General features: G+C 40.3%; 1 protein-coding gene across 1 annotated transcript in view; it reads right to left on the bottom strand.

Annotated features, from left to right (window-relative positions):
• gpr4 (G protein-coupled receptor 4) overlaps positions 1 to 20,769 on the bottom strand; it is a 48,585-nt gene that overhangs the window by 5,908 nt on the left and 21,908 nt on the right. Inside the window, exon 2 of the mRNA XM_037776165.1 lies at positions 2,076 to 2,861. Within this exon, the coding sequence (XP_037632093.1) occupies positions 2,076 to 2,204 (129 nt within the window). The 5' untranslated portion in view covers positions 2,205 to 2,861. The remainder of the gene's footprint in view (positions 1 to 2,075; positions 2,862 to 20,769) is intronic.

Below are 20,769 nucleotides of genomic sequence, written 5' to 3'. Positions count from 1 at the left end.
AGATGGAAGCAAAACAATATGTTGAAACGTCGCTCATTTTTATGAGTTAGTGAACTCGCTTGAATGAAAAGTCAATAACAATTCTGTCTGCTGCTGCCAAAGTAAACTGACAGTCTGTGGGAAACGCTGGAAATGTTTTATACTGTATGGGAAACCAGCCCCAGTGCTCTGCTGACTGTATGAAGTAAGCAAGCAATGTCAGACACGTTGCTTGGAAAATCTGTGAAACTCATGTTACCCATTACTTTATAGTAACAGTAATGAGTTACTCATTACATGACTCATCTGTAATTTACAGAAAACAAAACATTGTTGTTTAAAGAGCAGCTAACCCACACATTGAAGCTGCTACTGTAAGTGTTAACCCCACTTCACACACAAAAAATAGAAATTATGAATCACTTTACTGATTTTAATCATTTCATCCAGTTCACTATGATGTTTGTGTGTTGACTGTCTTGACTGTCAGTATCGGGGCGTCAGGACAGTGGTGCATCTTGATGCATCGAAAAGTCAAAAACATACATCCTAATGTCTTTTCCGAACCGAACAGAATGGAAAACGTCACGAGGTCAAGGAAAGATGTGAAGGAGAATTCATGACGACTTAGGAAAAGACAACTGCGGTGCTCAGAGAATCCGACTGCATTTGTACAGTACATTAGGCTCCATAATCATGATGCGACGGCGGCGGATGTTATTGACGAGGGACTGCTTTGGTGAAACTACAATATTCCGAAGATGGACTACAAAATTGCGCATCTTCTCCCAGTGCATTCTTACATAGTTTATTCATGCAGGCGTAGAAACAGCTGCTTCAGTGTGAAGGAGAGACACCGCAGGTCCTTCCTTCCTGCTGCTGTCACACTCAACATAGAAGATTATTTTATCTTAAACATGGACTACACGTTGAATCAGTCACAAAGGTTTATATGATAAGTATTGAGTTAACTGTTTGAGTTATGGAGAAGGGTAGAACCACTTAAGTGTACCTATAGGCTACTTTCCTTCTGCTCCTTTTGCTAATATTTACTAAGGCTTATATTGATTATTTGTTTACTGACAGTTTGCTTTATGTTTACTGTTCATTTTTTTAAACAAGAATAACACATAGCCTGTTTGTTATTCTTGTTTTTTTTTTTTTTTTACTTATTTGTTACATGTTTGTAATAAAGTAATAAAATAAAATGAGGTGGTTGTTACTGTCTACTCATATTTGTAAAGATGAATCCTAATTAGTATATGACTGTATGAAAATAATTGTTAAATCTATGCAAGATAGGGTTGTTTGTTTTCATGAATGGCCGAATGGTGCATCAATTTAAATGTTGCGGCTGCAAGGAATTCTGGGGCGGCATTATCTCCTTTCCTTTCATAAAGGATGATCCGGTGTATCCTATGCTAAAGGAGATAATAAAGGAAGCATTTAAGCACCTTTCCTTAGCATTTAGAGAATTAGATACTTCCAGGTCATTTCACTCAGTTAGGAACCTTCAGAAGCAAAAAAGACTGTTCCACCTGTCAGCCCCGTGCCTCCCTGCAGGGAGAGAGGGCACAGGTCCGGGTGAGGGGTGCTGTAAAGCGCCACCTTCACCTTCATTTCCGAGCCGACCCATAGAGCTGGTTGCGGCGCACCACTACGGAGGAAACACGGCCGGGGAGAGGTGACAGTCTGTGGGAAAAGCTGGAAATGTTTTATGCTGTGAGGGGATTCTCACACACCGAGCAGCGGTCTCTGACCCGCTGAGCAGGACGGAAGTGCACCGCTGTAAAGGTAAGGGGTGCGCTGGATTTATGACACAAGACAAAACAAGAGCATTGTTGTGAAACGGAATGCGGCACAATAATCGTATTATGTCGATTATCTTGTTTTCATAATCGTTGGAAGTCAAAATCGTAATTGAAATTTGATTAATTGCACAGCCCTAGAAACTGGCTATCAGGACCCAACCCAACTATGTATGAAACCACACCACTATATTAGAGTAACACGTTGCTTGTGTGTGTGTGTGTGTGTGTGTGTGTGCGTGCGTGCGTGCGTGCGTGCGTGCGTGCGTGCGTGTGTGTCCTCCTCACCTGCATGTAGGCAGCCCACAGGGCCATGCAGTTGGTGGGCAGCCCCAGAACGATGACGATGATGTAGAGCGTGGGCTGGAAGAACTGGTCCACCTTACTGTCCACATCACAGAACGAGATGTTGCACATTGTCCTGTGTGGAACACTCTGAGGGTGTCTCTGTGTGTGTGTGTGTGTGTGTGTGCAGGTGTGTGATGAGTGTTCAGCTACTCTCAGCTCTGAGTGTCCCTCTGTAGTTTCACTATATTCCAGCTCCAGCAGTTTGACAGTTTCATGCCGAATCCGGCGTCCCGCTCGGCTACCATGCGGCTGTCCGACGCGGAGTGACAGAAGAAAACAGAACTGTCATTTCCCCGGCATTTCATGGCTCCTGTTCCTTAAAACACTGTCCTTCTGGCCCAGGGGCCTGGGCGTGGCGTAATCCTCTCTCACGCTTCAAAGCCAGCCCCCCCGCATCCCTCAGCAGGGAGGAAGAGAGGAGCAGAAAGGAAGGAGCGAGGGATAAAATGTGGTGAAATGAAAGCTGCCTTATCGACGCTGTGCCAGGCCTCCTGCGCCTGAACAGGACCTCATCAATCTTTTAGAGATTAGAGGTCTGCCAGGTCTACTGTAATAAGGAGAGGCTGGGCATCAGAGTGTGTGTGTGTGTGTATGTGTGTGTGTGTGTCTCAAGGTCCTGATGACACACAAATCTCCTCAGGGATGCTCGCACTAAAACACAGGAATGACTTTACAGAGCTTCACCAGTCTGGAGCCGAGAGGCCGTCCCTTTACTCTGCTGAGTATCTGCAAGAGAGAGAGAGAGAAAGAGAGGCTGCTGAATTATAATGCTTTATAATTAAACATCCTTCAAAACAAAACAAAAAGAAAACAACATTTTGTGTGTGTAAGATTGATTGATACACATGAGTATTGCGATTATGTTGTTAAATACTGTATTGATTCTCCAAAAGCTGTATTGATTTTTTTTAACCTCTTAAAAATCCCGCCCGCCGTCGCTCTTGGCCGCTATTTTGGCCGCTCAGTTTTAAAGCTAGTGTGAAGGTAGAAAAGGAACCCATTGGTACCAACTATGTCATACTGGTTTGTTGTGAAGGAGGTTAAATAACGCACCAAAGTTACGCTAAATTTTGGTGAGGAAAAACTGGCATGGCCATTTTCGAAAAGGATTCCCTTGACCTCTGACCTCAAGATATATGAATGAAAATGGGTTCTATGTGTACCAATGAGTCTCCCCTTTACAGACATGCCCACTTTATGATAATCACATGCAGTTTGGGGCAGTTTTTTGCATGCAGTATAAATGTGTTATTTTTGCCTATTCTAAAATGGTGTATTTCTGGTGTGTTCTTTATACTATAACAGTTTTCCTAAAATTAAATTTAAATCGCAATTTATCGCTTACAGTATCGCAATATATTCAACTTTTACCCCAGTATCATGATACGTATCATATCACCAGTTTCTTGCCAATACTCCGCCCTAATTAAAACAGATAATAAGGGACAATCCTAGCTATTTAATCTATAAATGCAACCCTTTGCTATTGTGTCTTCCTGTTGTCTGACAGTATCATATATCCGTATGAGCTGGTCTCAGCTCCATATCAAAGCTGAATTATTCATACCAAAGACTGTTCCATCAAATTGAACTATAATATCGTAGACGTCTTGTGCATCACTTCCTACACAGTTTTGTGTATCTTTGGAAAGTGGAATTTAAATGATAAGTTTGAGCAACGTGTGGCTGAACAGCATGAGTTTGTAATGACTGCAGTTACAACTTTAACAATGCTCTTTTGTGCAGTCATTTACATTCTCCGGTGCTCATACCGGTCAGGAATGAAGACATAGAAACAGGAAATCTATCAAGACTGCAGTTTGTCCTTCTTTTTGCCTGCTTGCCTTTGTCAGATGTCTTTACACCTCAACCACTAAACGTTGTGTTGCAGGCTCATTTCCTGTCTTTATTTGCCGTGCTCTACATTCAGTCTACACATACTGTGAATGCACTACGGTTTCTTGTCACAAGACTCAGACCTGCAGTTTTTAAGGCATTTGGTTTGGTTATTTGAAGTGAATGGACTCCCTCTTGCTGTGAAAACAAACCCCTCAAAACTGCCTGGAATGAACACACCCTCAACACATACAGTCACACCCTTTTCTTTTAATATATTGAGTTCTGCCCCGATGGACTGAGATACAGTAGAAATAGAAGAAAGATGCACAGAGAGGAAGACTTTATGCAATTATAGTGAAGCAGCAGAAGATTATCTGGATTTATGGATTTATTTGTAGACTTTCTAACATCTGGTATGATAACACAGAACATGGTGACATGTCGTACAGGCACTAACAGACCTTACATAGAGTGCAAACAGAGATTCCAGGACATATGATAAGCATTATGTAAGCCTTCATATAAACATGACCTGAATATTCATGTATGATAGGGAGAGAGAGAGAGAGAGAGAGAGAGAGAGCAGCTCAGTTTCTGTTTGACTCCTCATCTTCTCACTTTTCACCCTGAGCTCAGCTTCTGTTTATACATCTTGGACCGCCTTGATATTTTTGCATATGGCTGATATGAGTCCACATGTGCTTTCTCTTAAACCTTGTGAACCGCTTTCATCCAGAGTTTATGTTATGTTTTAGCTTCTTTTCATTCCTCGGCTCTAGTGAAACAACTATGGCGGTTTTTCAGCCTGAAGAGCCAACAGGATGTCGCAGCTTTGACACATTTCAGTGAAATATTTATCACAGAAAAGCATGAATTAAGAAATATAAACACATCAACTCAGTCCTGCTAGCATCCACCAGAAGCTGTGTTTTTCATCATCTTTAGCATTAAACACTAGTTCATGGAATCAGAAATGTGGTGTAGGGGTGGAAAATTCCACAAGATCACCAAAGTTCATCCTCTGTGGACCATGAATATCCACAGAAAGTTTCATGACAATATGGCCAGTATCTATTTTGTATATAATTTGACCTAAATGTGGCATTAATGAAAGGTTATGTAATCACAGAAATGGACGGCTATCCTCTGGGGGAACACAAAAGTGTTTAGTAAATTTCATTGTCAAATGAAAATCTGATGGTGGCAATAAGGCATGGTCACACATGTGCGAATTCAGGCAAATCACCATCGCCTGCCGAGGAAGTATTCACCTGAAAGTTCACTAAAGTTGAACTCTACGCGAATGCGAAGATATGTTTTTGCTTCGCCATTGGAAGTGAATGTTTTTTGGGACCTTTGCTCGCATAGAATGGAAGTGAACTGGAGGCAAGTGTTCATTTTGCTCATGTGTTGCCGTGCCTATAGTGTGAACTCTCTCCGAGGACAATGAATGCACATCATAAATGTCATGGCAATGCAGCCATATGATTCCTTGAGTACAAAGCTGACAATTAGATCTGAGGTTGGTGCATAACAAAAGTTCATGCAGTGTCCAAAATGGAAAGGGTCCATCCATGGGACCATGAATGTGCTTAATCAATTAAATGAAAAAATCTTGATTTTGTGACCGAATGGTGGCGCCAGAGGAAAGGTCAGGCAGGTTACCAAAAACATTAGAAATCATCCTTTGGGAACCATGAATATACACAGAAAAATGCATGGCAATCAGGCTGTCAACATTGGCTGGGATCAGACTAAACCATAGCATCCCAAATAGCTCAACCCCCTCAAGGGTCTTAATGTGCAGTACATGATGTGTACTGGGTAGCTCCCACTATGCAGCAAGCTAGACTATTTCCAAAGAAAAAGGCAGGCACACTGAGTCAGTGTTCACTTCCTGGCTAAAAGTCTCAGCAAAAGGCCTCAGAGATGTCTGTCACCACACATCAAAAGAGTTTAAAGATCTGTAGAGGAAACAGCTTCAGCCTGTGATAATGTGAGTCACTGGTGTGGAACAGTGACTTTGGACAGAGCTGACCCAGTGCCATAGTCTTAAAGACAAACATACGCAAACACACACACACACATGTGAGGGATAAGTTAGGTCATTTCTACACTGACCTTGTCAAATAACTCTTTGTTGGGGAAACACCCACGTTGATAAGCTGAACCACAACTGGGTCACCACTCGGGCTGTATCCAACGTCTTTTTTTAACATTCAAAGCTTCTATTGAGGTTTTTGTATGTCTGTCGTCACATTTTATAACGTCATCACCCTAAAAAAATAAAATAAAATCCTCAAACAAAGTCCTCAATTTGAGTCTTTTTTTTTTATTAAATCAACTTTCTTTAATGAATATAACTCGTCAATGCATGCCTCCCTTTGTGTGTGTCAATCAGGAGAGCAAACCAGTTTTTGACTGCAGTGAAAATGTTGTGTTTGAAAGGCTAAATGCCAACAAATATGGATTGAAGCAGAATATTTCGTTGGTAAAAACATGTTGTGGATTTTGGAAATGATTACATTGAGTGTCTGTGGAGAGGCTCAGCGAGAGCAGAGGATATGATTGTGTGAAATTTTAGCATTGGCGCTCATAATTCTGTGGTGCGCCGCTGTAGAATGGATATACTGTAGGGGAAACACTGATTAGTGTAGCCTAATCTTCATTTGCAACTGTGCAGAAATACTAGGTTTAAACAGAATGAATAGCTTCAAAGCTTCAAACTATTCTGTACAGCCGTAGTCACATCTCTGGTGTAATCTGTTATCACACACATCAGCACCAAGGTACAGAGATATTTGACTGTTAGAGGTTTATTTGGTTTATTGTCTTTACCTTAAATGTTTCACATTCAGGTATTTCAGTGGCAACGGCTGCATTTGGCATCTAAACAAATTCATCCAGTTGACATTTCAGTTTGTATTTGTGTGTGCATGATGTATGACAATCAGGATATAATCAAGAAATACAATTTTCATTTCAAAATGCATCATTACTGACATTTGAATTGAATTTCCTAAGAAAAATAATTTTCAGTGTAGTGAGGTATATTCCTGCCAGTGTCTGTCAATTTGAGGTTTAAGTTTCATTATAACCAGTGGATGAAGTATATCAGTACAGTACCTTTAGATTTAAGTACAGTACTTGAGTAAATGTATTAAGATACTTTTTACCTTCAATTTGATGTTTTTAACCAGAGTAACTTTCTGAGAATGAACATTTGGAGCATAAAACACAAGTCAAAGTGTGAAGTAAAGACAAACAAAATGTATTATCTCTCTGCTTCACCCTGCAGTCACAGCGCTCCACTATCAGAGATATAGCGATCACATCTGTCACCACTGAGCTGAGCACCACAGAGCGACATCACTTCCTCGTTAGATAAAACAGTGGGGCCACATGCCAGTGACAAAACCACTGCCAATCACTGCTTATCACTGCTCTCAGTGTGTGTTTCTGGCTTTGTGCTCACATCAATCTATCAGTTAGCTCAGACACCAGTATAACTACACTCTGTCCATCAGCTACAGGGGGGAAGTTTGGGGTGTCATGTCTCGTCAAGGACACGCAGTCGGTCCTCATTTACCTAAGCAATATGACTAACACAGAGTGACATGGGTTTGTTCCCCAGCGTGTCGCAAACATCACTTGTGTTATCTTTGTCCATCCTGTTACCAGAAATGTGGTTTGTTCTGTCAATTACAGATGTTTATCATGCAGCGTTTGCATGCGATGGCAACATGCACGCAACTCTCTGTTGGTGTTGTGTTTCTTGTGTCTCTCCTAAGAGACCCGATGCAAAAACGCTAATTTGCACTCTCTAGAGCCAGTTGTTGTAAGAGTAGCGTAGGTCATCTGGAGCAGAGCCGGTGTGTATCCCCCTTATTGTTACACACTGTTCCTTTAAGACATTTTTACAAACTATACTGTCGCTCACTCTTCGAAATATTGACGGCTGTTCTTCAGGCAGCATTTCTGCTTTCTTGACATAATTTCTTTCCATCACTCTGTCTGTGCAGTCTTGCATGTTTTAACGAGATTATTTGCCAAACTGTTCTGTATTTCTCTGGGAAAAAATTAGAGAATGTTTTTTATTAAAGTGCAGTTGTGCAGGGACGTAGTGTAACTGAAGGTTACAGTTCACAGCTGGAAAGTGGTTCAAGAGGTTTATTAGGGATTGAGAATTAGGGATGTGTGTGTGTGTGTGTGTGTGTGTTTGTTTGTGTTTGTGTGTGTGTGTGTGTGTGTGTGTGTGTGTGTGTGTGTGTGTGTGTGTGTGTGTGTGCGCATGTACAATGGAGGCCTATATCAACCTGTTCTGTTCGTACCGTCCGGTGCAACACAGCAGCGTCTGATCTGCTGCCAGAGGAGATTAGGTCAAGGCAGCCATGCAGACGTCATGCTAGTTGTCAGCACACACACACACACATATATACAGTGTACACACACACAAACACACTTTCTCTCTAACATATCACAAACACAGATGTTTTCACTCTCATATACACTATCTCTACTCTACATGTAGCACGCTACAGGACACAATTCCACACACACACACACACACACATACAATACATCTCTCTCCGTCTGTCTCTCCCTTTCACTTGCCTGCTTCATTTCCCCCGTTGTTCAGGCATTTGGCTCTTGTGGTCCTGGTCTAGGTAACTTAACTCTGACTATCACAACTCGACCTGCGCAGACTAAAACTCCCAGAGCAACCAGGAACAGTAAATAACATAATATGAGATATGACACACAAGATATGAAGTCAAAATCTTTGAATTTGTGGTTTGATAAGGTTGAGTTGAAGTTATGTGACACTAAGTTATGACGGTGCAGTAACTTGTGAGGTGTCATCCAGACTCCACACATGGAGTTCTTCCATTGACAGTGAAGGAGAGGCAGACATCGTGCAGTCTTTGCAAAACAAACTTCGGTCTTCACAGGAACTTGGTTAGGTTTAGGCAACAAAAGTACTTGGTTAGGTTTAGGAAAAGTAGCCCATTCTCATTCCCATGGTGTCAAATACCAACGCTTTGTCACGGCCGTCTGTGTTCAAAGCTTCGAAGCATTCGTTTCAGCTCTACAATCAGCTGTTCGTTTGTGTCCCGTGTTCACAACGTTCAGTGTCATTTTCACTGTACAAGTGTAGTAGTTTTAAGCCCAATCATGTAGTTCTTTCCTAAACCTAACTATAGTGGTTTTATTGCCTGAACCTAAGCACATGTTTTTGTTTACTTCACAACATTAAGCATTACTGCGACTGAAAAGAGTGACGCAGAGGGGTCTGACAAAGCATCAGTATGTGACGAGTTGGGATGAGAACGCGTTTTAAAAGAACGTAGTTTTGTTTAAAATAACTTCGGAAGTGGCGTAAATTAAGTACGGAAGTTACATGACAAATAAATCAACGTTGACTTCTGGTTTTGCACGGGGCATGAACGCCGGTCTCCCTGGGTGAAAGTCCGGTGTTTGTTTGACCCACCCCGACCTCTTCTCTACGCAGCATTTGTCACTCTTTATACTTCCTGGTTCACGATTACATGGTATAGCTACAAAAGGTGTATGAGACCAGCCTGCATTGTGACAACTCATTTTCCAAAACATTTCAAGTCTGGAGTCTTCAGAATCAGCACCTCTGCTACTGAAACAGCTAGAGAAACAGGACTGGTTCCACATGTTACAGATTACAGCCAGTCAGATCACTTAGTAATTGTCATTTGCATATCTAATTGGTACAATACTGAACATGAACATCTTAAAATCTTAAAACATTATACAGTGTATAAACTAACTGATTACCACAGACTGGTTACTGGCTTTGTTTTTGGTAGAGTCCCTTTAACTGTTTGGTTTTATAAATTGTTCAGTGTCGGTGCAGAAACTCTCCAGATTGTGGAGCCAGGAGGGAAGACGACAAAAAACAAGAGCCTGACCTGAATCTTAGAAAACGGAAACACCAGGGTCAGTAATGAAGTCACTTGCCCTGTTAGGAAGATATAAAAGTAGACTCTGTGTCTGTGTGTCAGTGTGTCTGCATTGTACTTGTTTGTGTCCAAACTGAATTTCCGACTTTGAGAGCGATGACATTCTTGGAATGTGAGGTCAGGTCCGCACTTCTTTATAGGGCTGCAATTCCTGTTCCAGCTAGGATCTAGTTTTTCATCTTTTCGGCCATCATTTCCATCACTTATGATAACATTATTCTTTATTTATAAACATTACATTATATTATATATAGAGGAATGATTGCCAAAACTTACATAAAATAAGAAGTTTAAAAATGAACTGGAATTATTCTTTAAGATTTGGTTTTAAGGGTTAAAGTCAAAATTAGGCTAAGGTTCAAGCTTATGGTTAAGGACATGGGAAATTGGTCAATGAGGGTTATCAAAAGTATAAATGGAGCAACCTGTGTGAGTATCCGTGTGTTTTTGTGTTTTGGCAGTTACTGCGTGGCTAGTGGCCAAACATTCCTGTTGACAGTCAAACAGTGGGAGCAGGAAGACGATAATGCTACACTGTCAAACATGTCAACACACCTCTTACAACTCGGTCACTTCCAGGACACACACACACACAGTTCAGTAACCTCACTAGACTGTCATTCAAACCTCAACACAATGATAATCTCCAGCACCAGCAGACACAGGCAGTATTAGGTAGTGTTCTCATCTGAACAGCTAAACAAATGAATGAAGTAAACAGTGAAGATTGGCTGTGACTGAGTGCATCTTATGAATACTTTTTAATTCAAAGCACTCTGCATCATCTTGAGAGTAATAATTTGAGTCTGAGTGGCTTCATTGGAAAAACAAGCCTCGCCCTTTCAGCACTCCTCTGTTTATTCAATTGGTGAGATGTACAGTAATTGCCTATAAACAATGAGATAATGGTTTTGAGTGCTCTGTAATAGCCGAGATGAATGCACTTTAATTCAGTCAGCACCAAAGGAAACGGCTTTAAACTGTTCAGGGGACTAATTAAAAATTAATTCACAGTAGTTTTTTTAGTTTCCCAGTTCATCAGATTTACACCATGTTGTAAAACATATACTGTACACCAGAGACCCAGACGCTGCTACACTCCCACCACTGTTAGCGTGCAGTTTTCTGTCCGTCATCATGACAAAAAATGTATATTCTTAAACGTAAACTAAAAACCCATCTATTTAGTCTGGCTTTTATGTAGTGTTTTATAATTTTATGTTTTTTATTGTTTATACTTATTTTATTTATCATCATCATTATAGTGTTTATTTTACTCTATTTTATTTAATCAACATTTTATTTTATTTATTTTAATTCAATCTGTTTATTATGTGTAGTTTCATAATTTTTTTTTATTTATTTGAATTGTTATTTTTATTTCCTTGTATTTTATTTATCTTTTATTATCTTAAATACCCATCTTTTATTGCTTTCTTATTCAATGAACTTTTATCTTGGTTGTTTTGGTGTGCATTAGTCTCTAAATCCATTTTTAACACTCATTAAGACACATTTTTGTCAATCGTCTGTACAGCACTTTGAATTGCATTTGACTTGTTTGAAAGGTGCTATATAAATAAAGTTTGATTGATTGATTGATGACAACAAGGCTCCCCTCTTCCAGCCACTTACAGAAATATACGAATGCTGCCCATTTGTCCCGGTTAACACGTAATTTTAAAAGGTTTAGTATTTCTGTTTAAATTGATCATCCATTCAACAAATTCAGGTACCTCAAATGTTAAAATATCAGGATTCGAGGATCATGGTTGCTTTTATCGTCACCCGAAGGAGAATATTGTCTTGGATTAAATATATTTCCACTATATCCCCACGTTTCAATACAATCTGGATGCCACACATGATCCTTCCCATGTACAGTATAAGCAAACTGAATGTAAATCTGAGTGAGCGGGAAAAAATCTGCTGCGCTGTTTGTTTTGCACATGAAAATAATGCAAATATGCTTTACACAGTTAAATTAATATTGTGTTTTGGATCTTGTCTATTGAAATAATTCAGTCCTATGTTGTATATCCCCAGTTGGGCCTGGTACGTTCCTCCCAGGAACCTCTTCGAACTGTTTGCCTATGATTGCCGTGCTCCTAAGAGGGCAGGAAACACATATTCTATTATTCAGAATGTCAGTTTAGTCACAAGCATGCTTCCCTTGGGATCAAGCTGCTGCTGAGACTCAAAAGAATCAGATCTACTGGAGGATAATTTGAGGAGGAATTTGAAGGTCTGGGGGTAATGGAAGGAAATTAAGAGAAGGTTTTGTACAGAAAGAAACACCCCAGGGTGAGGGCCGCTCCCAAAGCATCATATTTCCATCCTACCCAGAAACCTTTAGTCTGACAGTAACTATTATTGATACATAATGATGGTGGTGTCTAAAATCTCAGAGAAGTCAAAGTGATTTCCAGTGTACACAAAACAGTTATAAAGTGAGCTTGTTCTGTTACAATCAAACTGAGTGCTGCAGCTTGTCACATTCACCTGACTGGGTGTCAGTGATTATTCCTTTTTATGCAACCGTATTTCACATCTGAGTCACAACCTGCATCCAGAGGAGACACATCTTTCCATAAAATTGGCATATTTAGTGGTGTCAACTGACAGTGACAATAAATACAGTCCGGTCTGCTCTCACCCTCATCTATCATATGCTCAGTCTGTGATATCATCGAAGGGAGCATCTAAAAGAAAAGAGAAGTTGTCTAACATTTCTAAAATAATCGTGTCTGCATAAATGATTGCTGCCATCGGTGTGTGTGATTGTGTGTGAATGAGGCAAAATAAAAAGCACTTTGGATAAAAGTGTACCAACAAAGTTTTGACCTCTTGTCACATGGGAAGAACCCTATACAAGTACATTGTGGTTCCCTTTTGTGCAAGTTAACTGTTGTACCCTTATCATGTGTAGCATAAGGTAAAGTAAATGTATGTACCATGACCAAAATGTGCTGTGATATAATTATTAGGCAATACCGAAAAAAAAATCTATGTACTACCCTTTTTTTAAAAATAGCCAATTACCCCAGTCCTCAACCCAGTCGCCTGAAAAAATGTTGGCATTGTACGTTTCTGCAAACCACAGGATACGCTGAATGTCGACGTTAACCAAAAGACGTTTCATAAATACGTTTCATATCAGCTTTGTATCACGTTTGCAGAAATGCACAATGCCACGTGGTTAACGTTGTGAAATGATTGGTTGATAAGGTTAGTAAAAAGATCATGGTTTCTGTTAAAATAATAACGTTACAACAGAACTACTGTAAATATACAACAAGCGCCTTTGGCGGATTATCTTACATAACGTTATGTACAACAACGTTACGTAAAACGTTACGTACAACGACGTTACGTACCACGACGTTACGTACCACGACGTTACGTACAACGACGTTACGTACCACGACGTTACGTACCACGACGTTACGTACCACGACGTTACGTACAACAACGTTACGTACAACAACGTTACGTACAACAACATTATGTACAACAACATTACGCAAAGCAACGTTATGTAAAGCAATTTTAGAGTCAACATTTACTTTTGGTGTCACACGACACAAACAGATTTCTCACTTGTTATACTTGTTACACCACGTAACTTTTAACAATGGTTGCTCATTGTTCTGTCACTTGATCTGTTCGAATGCATTTTTTCCTGGCGACTGGGCTGCAGTTCTTGGTAATGAAACTGAAAATCTGAAACAAACCTGATCCTTCACTGCCTTATGACTCATGTAAACTTTGAATTGTGTGTAAATTAGTAGAAGCTAAACATTTAATCTCTGATATGGTACATCTGCGTAAAATGTACTCCTCTGTACAGAAATGCATTCTCCTGATCTATTTTTCAGTGTGCATGATTGTATGCTTGAACATACAGGGTTTGTTTTGCATGAATCAAAGGGTCATGTTCACCATCACATCACTAGTTTATCTGCTTGTAAAACCAGAGCGTTCGGTTCTGACAATCTTGTAATGAAATTGAGCCGTTTGGGGCAGTTTGACCAGAAAGCTTCTCAGAGAAGAAAACTGGTATTGTGCAGAGGCTGATATTAAATTATCTTTTGAGGAGATAATGTGTTGTTCTGTTCCTCACGATCCATAGATACGTTGGCAGAACAACAGGGACGGTTTGGCTGATGGAGGAAAGGGGTGGATGTGGATGTTAGCCTCAGCAGCAGCTACTGACAGCTACAGACGGATGCATCCGCCTCCACAGTTCTCACTGAAAGCACGACTGGTTAAAATGTTTGTTCTCTGTTTATCATGGCTCAAGCTGGATGATAATCATTTCCACTACAGTCACATGTTTTGTATACATAGAATGAAAAAAAAATATTGGATGACTTATTTTTTCCTACCGATTTAAATCACATTTAGTGGGCCAACATGTCATCTCACCGATATAGTTCAGCCTTTGAATAGGATCTGTTTATGCTCATACTGTTTGTACAGAAATAGCATTGAATAGACTGTGTTTTGCTATGTGCACATCTGAAGTAACACCCTGTCTACACCGGAGGCTTTCCAGCCATGAATCAGATACAACGACGAAGCAGCTTCAGATGTAATCATGCTCTACTTTTGCTTTATACACACGTGACTACAGCCGAACAATTATAAAAATGCATCGAAGTGCTGTTGAGTGCTTTGGCTACACAGAAAGCACAGACACGGAGTTGGCCCCGTCCATATCTGATATGATAGTTGCAAGAGGTTATCTTACCGACTGAAATTTGAGCCATGACTGTCACCAGTAACTAGTGTTGCTCAGTTTTATCTGCTGCTATTTTTACTCGAGTAAAGAACCTCAATTAAATAAGGAATGATTGATGTTTACATCTAGTGTTGCTTTTACACTTTATGTTATGTAGCTCTCTCTTTCTTCTCTTTTCCTCACACGTTTTTAAACAATGTTCCCTTCTCAAGAAGATACAATTGTGCCAATGCTTTTTTTTTTGACGGGGGAAATAGAGAGTGAGATTCTGCCTGAAGGAAAACATATGTGACTTTTAAACAAGCGTGTGTACTTGCCAGCACACTGCACCTTGTGATGTTCTGCCCTGTGTCACAAAGCCTCCTGCACACTGGAGTGAAACACTGTGATGTTGCAGGTTTGTTGCATGTCACTGAAAAACGTGATTACAATCTGTGTCACGATGTTCAATAGGAAGCATGTCAGATGTTGCCACGCTACAGTGTAAATTAAAAAGAACAAACATGCAGGCAGAGACACCTCATCATCAGAGACATCCATCAGCAACAGCAGTTTTCTTTTTTTTACTTTAACAAAAATGTTGCTTACAACGCTGCGTCAGCCAGTATTCGTGCCGTATTGCCCTTGTTTGGTACGTATGTAGACAGCTGTAGTCACAATGACAGACTTTGGTCCTAAATGTCTGACCCTGTCACAATTTCTTTGACTTCCAAAGCTCTAAATGAGCTGTTCATGGACGTATCTCACGGTACTGTCTGGGACCACCACGGTAAATCAATGAAGACTTCACCACAACGGTCAACTTTCCCATGGAGCCAAACTCACACAGCGTAGAGGGGCCTTGGCCAATCGTTCAGCCCAATATTCCTGCATCAAGAATAGGATATCATCCTCGAAACAAGGCCCAAACTCTTCATCCAACAGATCCTCCATACAATACGATATGATACATCTTTAACAACAACATACAGGTCATATTACACATTAAAACAGTTCATGTCAGTGTCTCTGGCTTAGATCTACTCAGTCCCTTTGTTGAGTTAAAATTGATAGCACTTGGGATGAAGGACTTCTTAAACACATTTTAGTTGCCAGAGGGACGCTATAGCAACTCCTTACTGGAGCTCAAGAGCTCAAACTGGCTGAAAAGAGAATAGGAGCTATCTGCCAGGATACTTTCTGTAAAAAGTTGAGTCAAGAGCTTTTGGGGTTTGCCAACTATCTTGGAAGGTGAAAGGTTAAAACACTCTCAAACATAGTTTTGTGCACTACTCCTAAAATCTACATCTTGTAGGGGTGTTCTTCTCACCCGGTGGCTGTATATTTAAGCATTACCTCCACACAGTCAGTTCCTCAGTGGACCTCCATGATGGTGTTTGTTATGAGATCTGTGCAACAACTGCAGAGCAGAAAACCAACAGAACACAGCAACACTAGCTGTGGTTTATGGGAAACATCCGGATGGTTGACTGCATGTTTATAACCAGCCACATCAATGATGGTGCACGTAAAACGCAGCTCTGGTCTCTTTGTATGATACAAGCTTTTCACCTTTACTGACTGCCTTTATGAAAAACAAAACATCAGTTTAACAGCTTTACAGCAGACTCTCCCATGTGGCTACGCCCACTACAGCTGTAAAGATAAGAGATGAGATTAGATTATGTACATGGCAAATATAATAAAGTTTAAGTTTTAGATTAGATAAAACGGTATGATCTCTGTGGGAATACTGAGCAGTTACAGCAAGAAATACTGTTATAATATATCACTGAAAAAAACTAAATAGTATATTTATTAGGGATGTCACAAGAACCGATACTTCGGTACCAAGTCGATGCCAAACGTATGAATGTTGCATTAAGTTACATTACATTGCATTTAAACTCTATTCAGTAAAAATGAGGACAAAGGTAAATTATAATGTTATTATGATGTGTTCAAATGTAATCTTGTTAAATTTAGTTTTGTTGCTTTTGACATGTCATGTTTAGCCTACTCCATGTAGTCTGTAATTCCTGCAATGCTAACGCATCCGTGTGAATATGCTACACTCAGTAGTGACGTAGAATAAAAAGTGAAAGAGGCTGCTTATGGTGGGTGGGAGGTGAGGAGGATGGGTCCAACAAACACAGGACTTTCAACCAGGAGACCGGTGTTCGAGATAGGCTTGCCGCGGCAGTCAATGTTACCGGTGTTGCACGGTGTTCGGGCACACACCGATTATATTACGTACCCACCGCCCCTACCGTCATTTTGCTTTTTTAAAGGAATAAAACCCATCAGGTTCATTTTCGCGTATCAGCGCCGTGTTATCAATACATAATCAAACAATGGACACTACAAATTGAAAGTGAAAATGTCTGCTTTCACACACGGGACGAGAGAGAGTTGACAGACAAGACGATTGTGGAAGACGAGCAAAAATGAATTATCATGACAAGTGGAATGTCCTTAAAATGTTGTGCTATTTATACGCCTTCCCATGAGATCGGGTTGCTGCTACTATACACTCAATTGCCAGTTTTTTCGGGTCGACCTAGGTAAACCTAATGCAGTCTACTACAACAATCCTGCAATAAATCCTACTGTCACGAATAATGTTCAGTCTTTGCTGAAACTGTGTTTATTCAACTTTATCAACGTGGAGGCTGCAGCTTGTGGTGTTGTTGAATTCTACTGTGTTATACTGAGAGGTGTTTCTAATATTTTGTCCACCCCATTTATATCATTTAGGACACTTTTCTACCAAGTGCCATGCTGCAGGATTGCACTCATTCCTCCTTTCACCCTTTCACCAAAACTGAGTTTCAGGAAATCAGAGGCGATATAATGTAAAACAGTCATGAATGCCAACAGCGTCAGAGACGCCAGTTGGGCTGCGTCTCCTGTCCTCATGGCTCCCAGTTTGAGCCGGGTGTCCCCGAGGGCCCCCGACTGTCATAATGACTTGTAAACAGGAGGGAGGATGGCTCGGTGTCAGCTCCCATAAGTGTGGTGGGAAAAGCCCCGGCATCATCCTGTCGAACCCACCAACGATAAACACAGCAGGAGGAAAGGAGAGGAGAGGAAAGGGGAGGAGAGGGGAGGAGAGGAGAGGAGAGGGGAGGAGAGGAGAGGGGAGGAGAGGAGAGGAGAGGAGAGGGGAGGAGAGGTTGGGAAAAAAACTGACTTATCATCTCGATGACAGAAAGTACAGACACAGTGACTGGGTCAGGCTGATCTGACATCTATGTGTGTGTGTGTGTGTGTTTGACATATCCTCATACAACGGTTTGTATGGTATCTTACAAATGTTATTCCTCCTTTTTCGTTTGTTTTCCTACTAATGTCTAGCAACACGTTTCAATTTCCAGTTGTTAAATGCATAAAGGCTTCTCAAAATAAACTTCCGTCTTCACAGGAAACAACTTAGGTTTAGGAAAAGATCGTGGTTTGGCTTAAAACAACTCCAGAAGATGCGTAACTTAAGTACGGAAGTTACGTGACAAATAAATCAACGTTGACTTGCGGTTTTACACGGGACACAAACGCCGGTTTCCTGGGCGAAAGTCCGGTATTTTTGGACCCACCTATCCATCCCGACCTCCTGCATTTGCCGCTCTTTCTATTTTATGGTTTACTATTATGTGAATTACACACAAATTAATTTTGTGGGATATACACAAATTACATTGCATTATTTTCCGTAGCTACGAACGGTGTATTAGACCAGCCGGTTGGGTTTCACCTCAGTCGGCATAGTCAAAGAGCAGCTGTTGCTTCATGCACAGCAGCCTGCAGATGCTTGTTGTTTGTATTTTATTTGCATCCTTCGGGGCTCTTGGCAGTCTGCACTGCTTTAACAGTTCTTACTGTAATTCCTCCGAGCAAACAACAAAAAAAACAAAAACTTAATGCATCAATAAACACCCACAGCTGAGCTCTTGTCAAGACGCTCCTCCCAAAAACCTTACAATCACACCGTCCGAATGTGGAGCTGTTACTCTATTTTGTTGTTACATTAATCAAATTGCAAATATGAAATAAGTTGTCTGACTGTTCCAGTGATGCTGCTGCACACTGACTGAGCTGTTATCTACATAGGTGATAGTTTGTTAAGTTCCAGCTCATTTCAGAGATGAAGAATCCTGCCAAACCAGTTATTTGACAAATACATGACTACTGTATATCCAAAGGAGAGCTCCCTGAAGTGGAAGCCATCAATTTACATTAGGTGTTAAGTTGCAAAACTGTAAAAATGCAAATAAGTGTTTGCTGAAAAAAAGCTGTACATGTCGTCCCTTCTTTATTTATGTCAGCTGATAAAGCTGAATCAAAAGTGGCATGTTCCACTCAAACACATCAACAATCTGTACAAAGAAGATTTCATGCATCACAGTTCCCCAAACAGATCTACCGTGAGTTTGTGGGTGCCGTTTGTTGCCCTTCACAGGCAGCTCGCCTGAGGCCTGGAAAAACGATATCCCTGTGATAGTCCCTGTGATAGTCCCTGTGATGGTCCCAGCATTTGCCCGTTAAGTTTGCTGGTGTAAACATCTGTGGCGAGCATAGACATATCTGCTGTGTCACATGAAAGCATGCCACCGGCTGAAACCCCAGCAGCGCTCATGTTACACAGAGACAAACGACCGGATGTGGCTGGACTGCAGCTACGGAGGGTTGCTGACGATGCCAGCGTCTGCAGTCCTAAAGCAGCCGTAAAAAACATTTCACAAATCTGATTTAGACATGTCAGGCTTCTAATGAAATTACCCGTATGTCATTTATGCTAAAGGCTACAGCTGTACAGTGAACTGTACTCTCACAAGGTACAGTAAAATGCAACATGTATCTATAACTACATAAAAAAGGCCCTTTCCTGTGTGTGACAGTCGAGGCTGAACAGTAGCTGCAGCTGTTTGATAGTTCAAATGTGAGGACGGTCTGTTGTTACCATGGTAATCACACCACTTATACTACTGCTACTACTTCTAGTCCAGCTGAGGATGATGGGAATCTGGTCTCTAGTTTTAGAGGTTCTTTAGTTTTAGAGGTGTCCTGTTATGAGTATATGACCATAAGAGCGAGTGTGCGACCTACTGATCCATACATTCCATGCACATAATGAGAATTTTGAAATCTAAAAATGAGGTCTTGGATTAGAGGACTTTGAGTAACACTGTAATTGTTAAATAAAGTTATCTTATTTTAGTTTGGTGGTGATATAATATGCAAGTGTTGGTCAAGCTACTTAGGAAGTTTAGTGAGCTAAGCTAACCGTTAATCTACATTAAATTACGTATTACTTTTTTTTTTTTACAACAAACCAACATCATTCCAAGTCAATGCTATTAATATGAAAATATGCAAATATATAATGATATAGTGATAATAAATGATATAATAATTAAATAACACAATCAGAGATGCCCAATCACGTTTTTGCCACCAATACATTGTGTATCGACCAATACCAAATGTTGTTGTTGTTGTTGTTGTTGTTGTTATAGCAGCTGGTATACATCACCACCTCCCCGAAAAATAATTTCAAATGTCCCGAACTCAGTGTAAACCATCAAAAATTGTAAATGTTATCCTTTTACGCTGTTGTCTATAGTGTTTATTTGAATAAAAACACACAATTTAAATTATTAGGAAATAAATTATTGTATTTTAATTTAAATATTTGCTTTGATTAAAACAATTCTTGGCATAAGTAGTTTAAATAATGTATTAACAGCTGCTTAGAGCTAACATTAGTGTTAGGAAATTAAACAGGTCATATTTCTCTCTCTATTGTCTATTTTATATTTCTGTGAAAACATCTCCTTCAAAAAAATTTATTTTTTCAAGTTTCTCGCCAAAAACTACATTTTACAAGATTGCATTTGAACACATCATAATAACTTTATAATTTACTTTCATCAAATATCAGTCTCATTTTACAAATTTGTCATGAATAGAGCCTGAACACATCATAATGTAACTCATTGTAACCTCCGTTAACATTAGCTGTTAGCTCCGTGCAGGACTGTGCTGCCCACCAGCATGTTTTGATTTGTTTGAGTAGCGTGTG

Source organism: Sebastes umbrosus, chromosome 7, assembly GCF_015220745.1.
Source record: "Sebastes umbrosus isolate fSebUmb1 chromosome 7, fSebUmb1.pri, whole genome shotgun sequence".
Classification (NCBI taxonomy): domain Eukaryota; kingdom Metazoa; phylum Chordata; class Actinopteri; order Perciformes; family Sebastidae; genus Sebastes; species Sebastes umbrosus.
The sequence above is the reverse complement of the archived record's forward strand: the minus strand, read 5'-3'. Positions and strand labels throughout refer to the sequence as shown.